Genomic DNA, 15,690 nt, shown 5'->3' on the forward strand with positions numbered 1-15,690 from the left:
CAAGAACCATGAGATCATGACCTGAGCTGAAATCAAGAGTCAGACGCTTAATGGGCTGAGCCACCCAAGGGCCCCATTTTTTTTTTTAGTTTTATTTATTTGTGGCGGGGGGGGGGGGGGTTGGGAGGGGCAAGCGGGAGAGGGGTAGAGAGAGGGAGACAACAGAATCTGAAGCAGGCTCCTGGCTCCAAGCTGTTAGCACAGAGCCTGACATTGAGCTCGAGCCCATGAACCATGAGATCATGACCTGAGCCAGAGTCAGATGCTTAACCAACTGAGCCACCCAGGAGCCCCTTCAAATGTACTTTTGTATTCTTTGTGTGTATACATCACGTATCCTAAATAGACATATATATATACATATATATATATAAAAAAAACAATTGTAGTCCAGTGCTTCAGGGAATCTGACCTTTGCCTACTCTTTAAGTATTTCAGAGCATAGTTTGAAAACCACTGGACTTGATCTCTAAAGTCACTTCCAACCTAAAATTCAGCATTCTTAGAAAGTCAGGAATTTTTATCTCTTTGCAGATACGGAATTCATAGAATTTACTTGTTTTTGAGTAACATTTGGATAAAAATTATTTAAGTTTAAATTTCAGGTTCTAGTGATTGAATGTTAGCATCGTAGATATTTTGTAGATAAATTCTGTAATAATTTGAGTGTTTATTCTCTTCTAGACATTGCTGTAGCTCTGGGTATGTATGGTAGTGAACAAGACAAGTCTCTGCCTTAATGGAGCTAACATCTTAGAGGGGGAGACAGAAAATAAAAAGGTAAATAATTTCAGATAGTAGTAATTGTGATAAAGAGAAGAAAGAGGTTAGATAAGGGTATAGCAATTGATTAGGGATGAAAGAAGAGGACCAATTTAAGTAGGGTGATGAAGAAAGGTCTTTTTGTCTGGAGGTAACATTTGAACAGTAGCTAAAAATAAGGGAAAGCCATTAAAAAATTTAAGTGATTGGTTTCGCAGGCAGAAAGAACAGAGGGCCCAAGATGGGGTCAAGTTTTGCTTGTTTCCTGATAATCAGAAATTTCATAAACAGTTACTTAGTGCCTTCAGCATAAATAGGGATAAACCCTAAAGGGAAAAAGATGATTAAGATGGTCTTTGTTTTTCAACCATGAAAATGTTGTGGTGGACCCAATAATTTGTATTAAATTTTATAGCAAGCTATAGGGAAAGAGGGATTATTTTTTATTAAGAGGCCATGGAAATGTTTTCTGGATTAGGTGGAATTGGGAGTCTGTCTATATTAGTGGAAAATTATAAAGGGGAAGAAATTTTAAACTTTATTTGTATTAGCATAGAAAAATGCTTTAAGAGTTTTCAGTTTTGCAAGGTTGTACCTAGTATATTTTTCTTAGAAATTCATTAGTAATGGTTTTCATGTTTAATCAGATTTTCTTGTACGGTTCAGTATACTGCCATGCACTGTTACAAGTGCTACTGAGTAATTCAAGTTCATTTTTTATGGTGCATGTTGTGGATACAAGTTAGAATAGAGTAACATTATTTGAGGGAATTAATCAAAGAGGAGATAATTTGATTTGGGTTCTGAAGGGTGATTTGGGGTTCTCTAGGTGGGATAGGGTACACAGCATTGCGAATACAGAAAGCCTGGGAGAATATGAGGATTTGGAGAATGGCACAGTAACCTCAGGAGAAGTTGGATGAAGGAATGAACTTTTTACATGATGGGGACTCATTTACCATTTTTTTAAAACAATGCTCTTGAAAATCAGATTTGTGCTTCAGGGGGGCATTGTAGGTTTCACAGTCAAATTATAATTAAAATTATGATTTGATGGTGTGAAATTTTTGAAGGAATATATTTTCTTCAGTAGAAAAATTGAGTATTTTGAATTCATACTGGCAGGATTTTTTATTAGGAACCATATGACTGAATGGGGTGCCTGGGTGGCTCAGTCTGTTGGGCATCTGATTCTTCATTTCTTCGGCTCAGGTCATGATCTCACAGCTGTGAGATTGAGCCCTGCCTGGGGCTCCACACTGGGTATGGAGCCTACCTAAGATTCTCTCTGTCTATCCCTCTGCTCCTCTCCCCAGCTTGCACACACCCTCTCTAACCTAAACTAAGAAAACAAACAAACAAACAAACAACAACACACCAGAAAAACAAAACAAAACAAAACTGTATGAAACTCTTTTAAGTTTCTACCAGAGAACTTTTTATATATATAAGCCAATACATATAAGCCAAAAGTTAAAAGTTTTAGTGGATGAAATTTGTTATATGTGTTTTAGGGCAGACAAAGTTTAAATGTTATTTGACATTATTTGCAGGCATGAGATTTAACATTACTTAGATAAATTAGAATAAACCAAAACTTCTGAATTAGTGATATAATTATTCATAGGAGCGGATACCTATACAGGTATCGCCTGCTTTTCAAAAGTTCACGTTATGCCTCTTTGCTTTTATGAGATACTTATGTTAGTACCTGTTTTCCCTAACAGAAAGATGAGGGTTTTTGCTCTATGAAAAAAGGTAGAAAATGAAAGTCGCGTTTAGTGTTTGTTTTATAATAAGTCTCTCAGTGTGTACTGGAGCAGCAAGAGGAACCGCAAGAAGTATAGTTCCTTCTTGGGAACTACACTTAGCATCTCAGCATCATGCCGCCGTAGTTTTGAACTGTGTCTGTGGGCATCTGTGCTTTATCTTAAATTTATTTTCTGCATTGGTTAGCAAGAGGTGTCCTAAGGTTTCAGCAAAGCCTGAGAAAAGTTTTTTGGGAGTCTGTGGGAATGTTCAAAACATTTTCCATATTGGGGCACCTGGGTGGCTCGAGTTGGTTAAGCACCCAACTTCTGCTCAGGTCATGATCTCACGGTTTGTGAGTTCAGGCCCCACATCAGGCTGTCAATGCAGAGCTCACTTTGCATCCTCTGTCCCCTTCTCTCTCTGCCTCTCCCCCTCTTTTGAGTGCATGCATGTGCTCTCGCTCACTCTCTCAAAAAGAAATAAACATTAAAAGAAATTTTTCCATATAAGTCAATGGTAATTGCTTCGTTTTACTAAAAGGTTTCATAGAAATGCTTTACTTTTGAACAGTGGAGAAACCTGTGTTATGTTACTACAAGTGCTTATTTTACAATGCTTAGATGTGTGTTTGTGTAATTCAAAATATTGCATGTGACAGTCACGCACTTATTTTAGATTGTTGGCATTATTTACTAATTCTGAAATGCAGGAGAGACAAAAGCCCAAATGTGTGTTTTCAAATAGAAAGAATTAATTCCTTAAGAATGCAGTTTGAGCAAATTAATACTTTGATAGTATGCATTATATGTCATTTTTTCGTAGGGGAAGCTAATGGATTTCCATTGTGACTTGTAGCTGCCCAAGTTGCCTAATTGTCTGTTGAGTCCATTTTTGGCTGAATAAGATGGAACTGATTATAACTCCTATTAAATTGTGCTGGAATTTTACATGATCACCATTCTATCTCTTTTAATTAGTTCTGTAACTTACCCTCCCTAAACTTCAGTTTTCTCATTTGAAAAAATGTGGATAGGTAGATTAGATGTAAGGGATAAAGGCTCTTGTGGGTTTTTTTGTTTTTGCTTTTGTTTTTTGTAGGGGGTTGCTATGTAAAGATGAGATTCTGTGGCAAATGAGAATTAGCCACAGTTTTTTCAGAGTGCATTATGCTCTTTTCTGTATCAAATTTGTAAATGTAACAAGGAAGATGCAGTTTTGTTCCTAAGAGTCTATGTATGTTTTTCCTGCCAGGCATTTTGCTTAGATGTGTTAAGTATTTTGTGTAGTATTTTGAGTAACATAAATACATCTTAACATTGCTCTATCTGAAGCTCTTGGCGTGGTGTATGGCATATAATATGTAGGCATTTGGTAATTCCTTTGATAAACGGGTAGATCTAATAGAACGTTAGTTTAGGGCTCAGACTTGTGTCTACCTGAATTATGTCAAGTTACCTATAGCAAGTTTCTTCTCTTTGCCTCAGTTTCTATATCTTTAAAATGAATCAAGTGTATTAGAATCATGTAGAACATCTGACAGATTTATAAAGGTATTGGTTTATATCTCTTTCCTTTTTTGCAGAGTAAATATTCCAGAATCTTGGAGGAAATTCAGAGGGAATACTTAACATAGAAGTTACCATTTATTTTTTGAAAGTTGAGAAAGTCAGGTCATTTATTTACCTTTGAGTATGTGCTCACCTTTAACAGAGAGATAATACATTGTATTGGAAAGACTACCGTACTTGGATTCAGAAAATGGGTTCCAGTCTGGGTTCCATGAATTTATTAGCCATGTGCTTGGATAAATCAATTAATACTGAAGAGCCTTAGTTTTTTAGTCATTTATACTTTCTAACGTTCCTGATGAGAATTGAGGTAAAGAGAACGTTTGGTTAATTGTAAAGTAATGTTAAAGTGTTGTGGTGATGATTCCTGATTATTAATGGTTGTGATGCAACTAGTAGTTTTAAGTTGTGTGATTTCATTCATTCATTTTATTTTACCATGTGGTGCTACTGCATTCATATGGTTTTCCTTTATTTTTATGTGATTGAATATCTGGCTTATTGGATTTGGGGGAGGAGGGAGCATGGAGAGTGTTCATCATAGTAGGCAAGTTAATACTTGGATATTTTTGCATGTGGAAGTCCTGATTCTTTCTTTCTGTAAGTATATATGGCAGGGAGTCTACCTCATGTTCATTTCCTCTTCATTAAGGATGAAAGATGGTGAATGTTCTTTGGGTTATTCCCATTGTTTGTAACTATATTTGTGTTCTTTATTACTGTTAGTCAAACATTTTTATGGTCATCGTGTCTATTTTCCTTGCAAATGAAATTCACTTGTAATTTACAGTTAGAGAATTGAGAATGTCAGTGCAGTAGTTTGAAACTATTGTATATTCTTTATGTAATGTGTATGAATAACTTTTACTGTTTTTTTTTTTAATCCTTAAATCTGTAAGATCTCTTGGGTACTGAGCCCTTTGAAGCATTAAATACCATATAAGGAAAGCAGTACTAAGTAGTTGCAGTAGCAGAGTAAGGAAAGTGAATCACAGAGTAATGAAATTTGGAAAATGATTGTTGTTCATTGAAGGGAAAGGCATTGCTTTTACTGTCACCCTTGTAAAATTGGAGTTAACTAAGAGTAGCTAGAAAATTCATTTTTCAGAATAGTCTATATCCTAAAGTGTATAGTTAAATGGCTTTTATTTTTAATCATATATGCCAGCCTTGGCAAACAGTACATGCTGAAATTTCAAGATATGGCAAAGATACGTGTTTTTGATTCTACAAAATTAAACTTTCAGTTTTAACACTATTTCAGAAATAGTTATCTTTACTTCTGATTTATCAATTTGCTCAGAAAAAGAGCAGTTAAATTCTCTTGATTTCTAACATTATTCCAATTAACATATTAAGAAATTGAACTTTATTTAATTTTATTTTGAGAGAGAGAAGGTGCAGGTGAGCAAGGGGCAGAGAGAGAGAGGGAATCCCAGGAGGGACAGAGGGGAGGGGAGGGGAGAGAGAGAAGCAGGCTCACCCAAAGCGGGGCTCAAGCTCACCCTGTGTGGGAGTGGAACTCACAAACTGAGATCATGACCTGAGCCGAAGTCAGATGCTTGACAACTGACCCACCCAGGCACCTTTGAGAAGTTGAACGGTTTTTAAAGAGAAGACTTTTGTAATAGAAATGACTTTCCTTAAATTTTAGTTTTGAGAGAGTGTGAGCAGGGAGAGGCAAGAAGAGATGGGGGGCAGAGGATCTGAAGTGGGCTCTGCTCTGACAGGCTGACAGCAGTGAGCCCCTGCAGGGCTCGAGCTCACAAACAGTGAGATCCTGTCTGAGCCGAAGTCAGATGCTCAACCGACTGAGCCATCCAGGTGCCCAAAATGATTTCCTTGTAACTTACTTGTTTTATAAGTTTGGATTCTTGAATATAGATGTTCATTATCGCAGCATACCCAGGAAGTAATACTATTATTTTAAATTTTTATGTAAAGCAAATAGAATATGAGGTCATGTGCTAAGGCCTGTGGTAAAAACTAAAATAGCAATACTTACAGGAAAGTGGAAAATAAAGATGAGAAAAAGAAGAAAACAAAAGTTACTTGGTAATCTTGCACACCAGAGAACTGTTAACCTGGGCAGAGTATGTGTATGTAATCACTTTGATTACCAAAGTGATACAGGAGGATATGGAAAATGTAGAAAATGCTGAAAAGTATGAAAGAAGAAGAATGTCTAGGGACAACCACTGTTCTTTTTTTGTAATAGAGAAATTGGGCTATACTTACTGATTTATAACTTGTGTCTTTAAAAACAAAAGCTTAGATCATAAGCATTTTTCAGCATCATTCAGTATTTATCCAAAACATGATTCCTGGGGTGCCTGAGTGGCTCAGTCGGTTAAGTGTCCAACTTCGGCTCAGGTCATGATCTCATGGTTTGTGGGTTCAAGCCCCACGTCGGGCTCTGTGCCGACAGCTCAGAGCCTGGAGTCTGCTTCGGATTCTGTGTCTCCCTCTCTCTCTGCCCCTCCCCCATCACGCTCTCTGTCTCTGTCTCTGTCTCTCTCTCTCTCTCAAAAATAAACATTAAAAAAATTAAAAAAAAAAAAAAAAACCAACATGATTCCTTATGGCCAGAGCATGGCTGACTTAATTCTTTATTATTGAACATTTAATTTTATTTTGATTTTTCACTTTTATAAATAGCACTGTGGTGAACATTTTTTTACCTGAATTTTTGTTTGTACATTTTATTTCAGTTTTTAAAATGTTTACTTCTTTTGAGAGAGAGAGTGGGAGGGGCCGAGAGAGAGAGAGAGAGAGAGAGAGAGAGAGAGAGAATCCCAAACAGGCTCCCTGTTAGTGCAGAGCCTGAGGAGCAGCTCAAACCCAGGAACTGTGAGGTCATGACCTGAGCCAAAATCAAGATTTGGACGCTTAACCAGTTGAGCCAGCCAGGCACCCCTGTTTGCACATTTTAATATTTCTTTAGAAAATGTTTATAGAAGTACAATTATTATTTTTAAAGTATTAGAGGTAGCTCCAATACTTGAAATTTACTTTTTAAGCTTCATTATCCTCTCCTGTGAAGTAGGTATACCTTATAGAATTGTTAGGAGTGAATGACAGTAGGACTTTCATAAGTAGACTCCTCTTCCTGTAGCATTTACCATATAGTCATTATTTTAACAATTTTGTCTTTCATTCTACCACTAGATCATGAGTAAGGATTGAGTCAGCTTTGCTCTCGATGTGTATTTGAAACCTTGCGTAGGGCCTGACAGATAAATTGTTGAATGTTTGAAAAACTATTTTCCAAAGCTTTTAATACTTACTTTTTTTCTTAGAACAACCTTGTGTCAGTTTACATTGTTACCAGCTATGTGTGAATTGTCTTCTTAATTTTTTTGTTAATGACACTGAGTGTGGTTGTGTAAAAAAATATTGTCCTAAAATTTGAAGGTATAAACTTAAGAGTTTTAGAAATTTTTTTTTCCCAAAGTGCTTTACATGTTTTCTGTTCATAACTTTCATTCTCAATACTAAGAATAAAAATAAGAGTAAAATAATAAAGGATTATAATCCTGTTTTTGGTCCTCTCCCAAGCATCATTTTATATATCCTGGGAGAAAAGCAAATCATATTTAATACCACACAAATATGAAGAGAAGTTAACGTATTGAAGTTCTGTACCAAAATTGACCACAAAGTGGTTTAAACTGGATACACTAATAATGTAAAAGTTTAAGAGGAGTTTTGCCTAATTTAATATGCTGTATCAACAGTAAAAATGTGGCTAAGATGTTATGTTAAATGCAAAAATAAGATTGTGTTTTTACCATTAAGCTTATTTTGTCCGGAGGGCTTCAATTTGATATCCATGGGTGAATTTGAAAAGAATAAGTGGTTTGGTAGTGGGGGTTAGGCAAAGTAACATTTAAGTACTGTATTAGATATTTTCTGTATGTTACTCATTCTATTTATTCATCTGGCAAATATTTATTTATCTATTATGTACCAGGCGCTGTTCTAAGAGAATATAGAGTGGAAGTGCCTGGGTGGCTTATTCAGTTAAGATCTCAGGGTCTGAGTTCAAGTTCCATGTTGGGCTCTGTGCTGGCAATGAAGCCTACTTAAAAAAAGAATGAGAGAAGGGTGCCTGGGTGGCTCAGTCTCTTAGCGTCTGCCTCTTGATTTTGGCTTCGGTCATGGTCTCATGGTTCATGGGATTGAGCTCCATGCTCTGTGTTGACAGTACGGAGACTGCTTGGGATTCTCTCTCCCTCTCTCTTTGCCCCTCCCCCGCTCACACACTCTTTCTCTCTCAAAATAAATAAACTGAAAACAAAAAAGGTACAGGTACAAAATAAAAGATAAAACGTGATGTGCCAGATGGTGGTAGGGGTGTGGAGAAAAAGAGACCAAGGGAGTATGAAGTTTGTATGGGATGCAGATTTAAATTGCCAGGTCACGGAAGTCCTTCCCTAGAAGGTGACAACCCTGTGGTGAGGGAGCAGTTCTCTGCATATCCAAGAGAAAGAAGTTCCAGAAGGGACAACAACCAAGAGCAAATGCCCTGAGAAAGGATGTCTTATTTTAAAAAAAAATTTTTAATGTGTATTTATATTTGAAAGCGAGAGAGAGCATGAGTTGGGAAGGGGCAGAGAGAGAGGGAGACACAGAATCCTAAGCAAACTCCAGGCTCTGAGGTGTTAGCGCAGAGTCTGATGCAGGGCTCAAACCCACGAAACGTGAGATCATGACATGAGCCACCCAGGCGCCCCTAGAAGGGATGTCTTATGATTGAAAAGTTGCAAGGAAGTCTGTGTGGCTGGAGTACAGTGGGAAAGGGGGAGAATGGTAGGCAGGTGGGTGCAGAGAAGATAGGGGGAGAGAGGCAAGTCAGGAAAGATTTTGTAAGCCATCAAAAGGACTTTGGCTTTTACTCTGAGTAAAATGATCCTCTGTATAATCTTCATAATTATTATACAGTTGATTGAATTCTACCCATTTTACAGTTGAATAAATAAAGGTTCTGTAGGGTAGCCTGTAGTTAACTTCTTCAAGGTTATATAGCTAATGAGTGGCAGAACTAAGATACGAACTTAGATCTTTGACTTCAAAGTTTATGGCTATTTCATTACACTATCATTCTTGCCCTAGCATACTTCTAGAGGCTTTCACTTTTTTTTTTTCCCCTTAAGCCAGGATTTATAGTGAAGCCAGGGTGAGTGTCCATGCATGTGTGTGTGACTCAGAAAACCGTTCCCTTACTGCAAAATATATTCAGATTCTTTGTATTATGTTGTAAACGATGACTTTAAGCATGCTAGTTTTAAAATGCTCTGTATTGATTTCATGGCCCACTGTTGGGAGTCCATAGTTTGAAAATCACCACACTGTTTTCTTAAAATGCCAGAAGTTCCAGATTTATCCAATGCTCTGAATTATGCTGAGTGGCTGCTTTGATCCCTTAAGAAAAATCCTTATATCCATAGAAGTAGCTCTTGGGTTGGGAAGCAAGATGTAATGCAATTAGTATATTGTAAAAACGTGTAACATTGGAAAATTCGTGTATGATTTAAATTTTCTTGCTGAAAAACTACAACTTAGGAAACTTTAGGTGACTGAATTAATAAATCTTGTATTATGAAGACGGCAGTTAAGACTAACAAGCTAATGCTGCTATTACTATTATTACTGATTTCTGTTGAATGTTTATTATACTAAGTTTCTTTACTTGTTTACTTATTTATGCTTGAGATTTTTATTTATTTATTTTTAAAGTAATTTCTAAACCCAACATGGGGCTTGAAACTCACAACCCCAAGATCAGGAGTCTCATGCTCTACTGACTGAACCAGCCAGGTGCCCCAATACTTTTTTTTTAAAGCAATTTAATATGTTACTCAAATTTTTTAGGAAGTTTTTAAAAATACGTATATCTTCTATTAAGATTTTCTCTGAGCAAGGCCCATGATCATTTGATATCTATAGGAATAAGTACCATTTTTTAAGTGCCTTATTACTATTTTAATTTTTAAGTCAACTTTGTTAAGGAAACTTACATATTAAACAAGACATCCATTTAAGTGTCCTTTGCAATGAGTTTTGACATATTTATATACCTGAGTAACAATCAATCACCACGATTCAAATAAAAACATTCGCATCACATCCAAAGTTCACTGGTCCAGGCAGTCCTCATTCATGGCCATAGGCAAACACCAGTCTGCTATCACTAGAGCTTAGCATTATTTTTTTAGAGGTTCAAACAAATGGAATTATACAGTGTGCATTTTTTTGTGTCTGACATCTTTCGCTCAGCATAACATTTTAAATTAATCAATATTGTTTCATGTGTCAATCATTCATTTCCTTTGGGTAGTATTTTGTTGTGCTCTTGTAACAGGTGCCTAAAACATGTTTGTTGAATGAATGCATGTTTGGCACAGTAATATCCCTCCCTCCACAATTTTGCTGCGTTTCTTTATAATGAGGATGTTAAAATCTCTTCTAGACTGTGTGCATATGTTGCTAGACTTAACTTTGTGTGTACATATGTAAAGGGATGATTTAATAGTGAAAAATATTCAAGATTTAGAGCTAAATGATGTTGGCATGAATCCTTGTTTTGTCACCCTATATGTTATGGGCAAGTTACTTAATTTTTATGAAGCTTAGTTTTCTCTTTTCTAAAATGAAAGCAATTATATTTACATGTAGTTGTTGAAGTATTAAAGAAGTATGTAAATATTGTGTGTAAAGCAAATATATTAGGCCTATAAAAATGGTAATGTAATTTAATAGTGATTTTTTTTTGAGTGCTGGTGGCTAGTGTCTGCTTTTTATCTATTGACAAAATCATGCCTACCTGTAGGGTTGCAGTTATTTATTTATTAATATTAGTGGTTTGAAGAAACACATGTTTATGCCTATTAAAAATCTTATCTAGTAAAATTGATCACTTTTAGGTCTTGATTAGTTTACTTTTAGGTCACAAAATTGTAGGTTTCAGCTAATTATAATTAAAGATAATTCATAAACTTTTTTTACAGATTGAAAGGCTTAGTGAAATATAAAGGTGAAAAGACAGCAGTAATTCTAATTCTTCATTATTGGTGGCTAATTATTTCAAAGAGTAAAATGATGGGGAGAAAGCAACCAGGAAACTAACATCTTTTTGAGTCAGGTTCTGTAGTAGTTGTTTTCCACATACCATTTATTCATTCAGCAAACTTTAATTTAATGCCTACTAGGTATTAGGACAAGCCTCAATGTGGGCTTTTAAAATTAATGCTTTTTTTTTTTTTTAATCCCCTCTTCAGGCTTTGCCTGGTATTTAAGTACTACATAAATGTTTGTATATTTGTTGAATGCATTAAGATTTTTATTTGGCCTTGGAGTAGAAGAGAATTAATGTGGTTTTTAGGAGATTAAATCCGTAATGTGTGCTTGTGACCAGGAGATTTTTAACTTACCTAAATAACTAAAAGGTTATTAAAGTTTATATTTTGACCATAAACACTGATACGGCTTAAGTGAGTTCTGATTATGCTTGTATCAAATTAGACTTGACTTTCAAATTAGACTTGAAAGAAAAAATTAAATGCTGGGGGAACAATAGTAGGCTTTATGCTTGTGTATGGTATATACAGAAAATTTAGAATAAGGATAATAAATTTTTAAGGGTATCTTTTGGCAGTTTATTTTTCACTACAGAAACTTACTGTATGCCAGTGTGTTACATTTTTTCTTAAATTTTACAGGTTAAGTCTAATTGATTTATTGTCTTATTGATAGCTGGTTAAACCAAACATGCTGTTGTAACCACACATTCAGTAAGAAAAGTTACTAGATGAAAACAGAAGAATGGCTTATTCTGAAAATATATAATATAGAAGAAAAGGAAGATAGAACTTAGTAGGACAAGTAGAAAGGGGTGATTAAATGACATTGTAAGTGATGATAAAGTGAGACAGGTAGTAAATTGTGCTTTTGAAGTTAAAAAAAAAATGAGTTGAATAAGATCCTTAAAAACTAGTATTTAGGGGCACCTGGGTGACTCAGTTGGTTGAGCATCTGACTCTTGGTTTCTGCTCAGGTCATGATTTTGCAGTTTTGCGGGTTTGAGCCCTATATCGGGCTCTGTGCTGACTGTATTGAGCCTGCTGGGGATATTTTCTCTCTCTCCCTCTCCCCCTCTCCCTGTCTCCCCCCTCTCCCCCTCTCCCCCTCTCCCCCTCTCCCCTCCCCCCTCTCCCCCTCTCCCCCCCCTCTCTCTCTCTCCCTCTCTCTCCCTCTCTCCCCCTCCCTCTCCCTCCCTCCCTCCCCTTTCTCAATCAGTCTCTCTCTCTCTCTCTCTCTCTGTCCCACTCCCCACTCACGCTGTCTCTGTCTCACAATAAATACACTTAAAAACTGATACTCAGTTTTTAGGCAGACAGACTAGAAACGTTTTTCTAAGATTGATTGATTGATATTTTAAAGAGAGAGAGAGGGAGCACTCATGCCTGTGTGAACAGGTGAGAGGGTCAGAGGGAGAGAGAATCTTATGCAAGTTCCACACTCAGCCCTGACATGGGGTTTGATCCCACGACCCTGGGACCATGACCCAAGTCAAAACCAAGAGTCACGTGAGCCACCCAGGTGCCCCTAGAAACATTTCGTTTAGGCTTGTGGTTCTTAATCCTGAGCGCTTTACACCCCAAGGGGTCGTTGAAGATAGGGGTGCATTTGTTATTTCAGTATTTCAAAGAAAGCAAATCCAATGAAACACTTTAATTTACTTTGAGACTGAATAGTCTAATTATAATTACTTTTTGGATTTTCATAAAAAACATCAATTTTTGGTAATAGCAATCATCTGTAGAATCCCTTGTTGGTAGTTACATGTGTCTAAAAAGGTAGAAAACCCATTTTATTTAATAAAAGCATAAATAGAAAAATATTCTTGAGCTCTTGTTGAACATGTAAACCTTTATAAATATGAATATATAACTGAAATAACATCTCATCCTTCCACTGGCATATCAATTTTAATCTCAGAAACGTCATTCCCGATTACTTTTGTCTGGTTCTATACGTTTTGCCATTCTTCACTGCAGTATCATATTACCATCTGGCTTAGCATTTTTCAGTATCACAGATCATTTGTGTTAATTATTTGTTAGGTAGGTGAAAATTCCATGAGAGCAGGTACTTTGCCTGCCTTATTTTTTTTTGTAGTATCTTGTCTGTGTATCTGTCTACCTAGAAGTGTTAACATTTGCACCAGCCAGGTATGATCTAGTTTTTCTACTTCCTCTCCAATACTTATTACTATGTTTTTTGTGAATGTTGCCAGTTCTAGTGAGTTTGATCTCATTGTGGTTTTAATTTGGGTTTCCCTAATGACTAATGGAAATGTTTCTCATTGTTAAAAAAATCCCATTGGGATTTTGATTGGCATTGTATTAATTGATCAATACAATAAATTTGAGGAGAGTTAACATCTTAATTATATTGGGTTTTCCAATTCTTAGACACAGTGTATATCTCCCCATTTATCTTTGATTTGACTCATCAGTGTTTTTGTTTTAGTGTACAGATCCTGCACATATTTTGTTAGATTTATAAATAACGTATCTCATATTTATACTTAATATCACATTGGGAGGAATTACTTGGAGCTATAATGGCTCTTACGAGCATATAGTAGTGGGATTTTTTTTTCATACATTGATCTTGTTTGTGACCTTGTAAAGTATAATAGTGCTTTTTTGTAGATTGTTTTGCATATTTTACTCAGGTAATCCATTCCTCAAATAGGGAAGATTTCTTATTTGTCTTTCCAATCTATGCCTTTTGTTTGTTTTCTTGCATCATTGCACTGCCTGGGTTATCCTTTACTTATTAGCAAGGATATTATTAGCAAGAATTCAGTTGCCTTATTAGCAAGAATTCAGTTTTTCACCATTAAGTATAATGATGTAAGTTTGTCAAATTAAGGAAATTCTGTTCTATTCCTGGTTCACAGAAAGTTTTCAGGACGAATGGATGTTCAATTTTGCAAAATAATTTTTCTGTCAGTTGATATGATCACTTGGTTCTTCTAGTCTATTAATATGGTAGGTTTTATTGGTTGAAACTCTTTAATATTGTAATAGCTTTATTGTTAAAATTCACATACCATACTGTATAAACTCACCCATTTAAGATGTGAAATTCAGTGGTTCTTGGTATATTCACAGAGCTTCACAACCATTACCACAGTCAATTTGAGAAAATTTTTTACCACCCCAGAAAAAAATATTACACCCTTTAGCAGGCTGTCTCTATTTCCTTCCGATCCCCACCCTCACCCAGCCTTAAGCAACCATGGATCTACTCTTTCTTTACTTTTGTTTGTCCTGAACATTTCATGTAAGTGGAATATGTGCTTTTTCATGAGTGGCTTCTTTAACTTGGCATAATGTTTTTAAAAATTGTACAAATTGAAGCATTTATCTGTATTTTATTCCTGTTATTGCTGAAGAATATTCCATCGTGTGGATATACATTTTATTTATATGCATTTATCAGTTGATGGACATCTGGGTTGTTTCTACTTTTTGGCTGTTTTGAATATGATGCTATGAACATTTCTGTACAACTTTTTGTGTGGCTGTATATTTTCATTTCCCTTGGTTACATACATTGTGTAATTGTGTGGTCATATAACACTAGGTTTATTTAACCTCTTGAATTGTTGACTGTTGTGGAGAGCAGCCCTACCATTTTACATCTTCACCAGCAGAATATGAGAATTTCAGTTTCTCCAGATCCTGGCCAACTGTTGTTCTTGTTTTGTCGTTTTTATTATAGCCACCATGTTGTGTATGATGTGGTATCTCATTGTGGTTTTCATTTACATTATCCTGGTGGTTAATTACCTTAACATTTAAAAAATATTTTTAATGTTTATTTGAGACCAGGTGAGAGACAGAGTGAAAGCAGCAGAGGGGCAGATAGAGGGAAACACAGAATCTGAAGCGGGCTCCAGGCTCCTCACTGTCAGCCCAGAGCCCGATGCGGGACTCGAACTCACGAACTGTGAGATCATGACCTGAGCTGAAGTCGGACGCCTAACCGACTGAGCCACTCAGGCACCCCCCCTTAACATTTTTTGAGTGTACATATTTGGTCACTTCTTTGGAGAAGTAACCTGATCAGAACCTTATCCTGTGTCTGTTTTTAGTTTGTCTTTTTATTAATGAGTTCTAAGATTTTTTATTATATTTTAGATGCCAATTCTTATTTATCATTTATTTTTAAATTTACATCCAAGTTAGCATATAATGCAGTAATGATCTCAGGAGTAGATTCCAGTGATCCATCCCCTAAGTATTACACCCAGTGCTTATCCCAACAAGTGTCTTCTTCCTTAATGCCCCTTACCCATTTAGCCCATCCCCTCACCCACAGCCCCTCTGGCAACCCTCAGTTTGTTCTCTGTATTTAAGAGTCCCTTTGAAACAGCACACCTGTATCCCTTGGATAAATACCTAGTAGTGCAATTGCTGGGTTGTAGTGTAGTTCTATTTTTAATTTTTTGAGGAACTTCATACTGTTTTCCAGAGTGACTGCACCAGTTTGCTTTCCCACCAGCAGTGTAAAAGGGTTCCTTTCTCTGCAT

General features: G+C 36.2%; 1 protein-coding gene across 5 annotated transcripts in view; it reads left to right on the top strand.

The window, feature by feature from the left end:
• Positions 1-15,690, top strand: part of CNOT2 (CCR4-NOT transcription complex subunit 2) — a 130,269-nt gene that overhangs the window by 8,006 nt on the left and 106,573 nt on the right. The window contains exon 2 of one of the 5 annotated variants that reach the window (XM_042992750.1): positions 685-702. The exons of 2 other annotated variants lie outside the window; for them this stretch is intronic. In XM_042992750.1, coding sequence (XP_042848684.1) covers positions 685-702 — 18 coding nt within the window. 2 more of the 5 variants (XM_042992747.1, XM_042992748.1) reach the window with 2 other exon arrangements.

The sequence above is a fragment of the Panthera tigris genome, chromosome B4 (assembly GCF_018350195.1).
Source record: "Panthera tigris isolate Pti1 chromosome B4, P.tigris_Pti1_mat1.1, whole genome shotgun sequence".
NCBI lineage: Eukaryota > Metazoa > Chordata > Mammalia > Carnivora > Felidae > Panthera > Panthera tigris.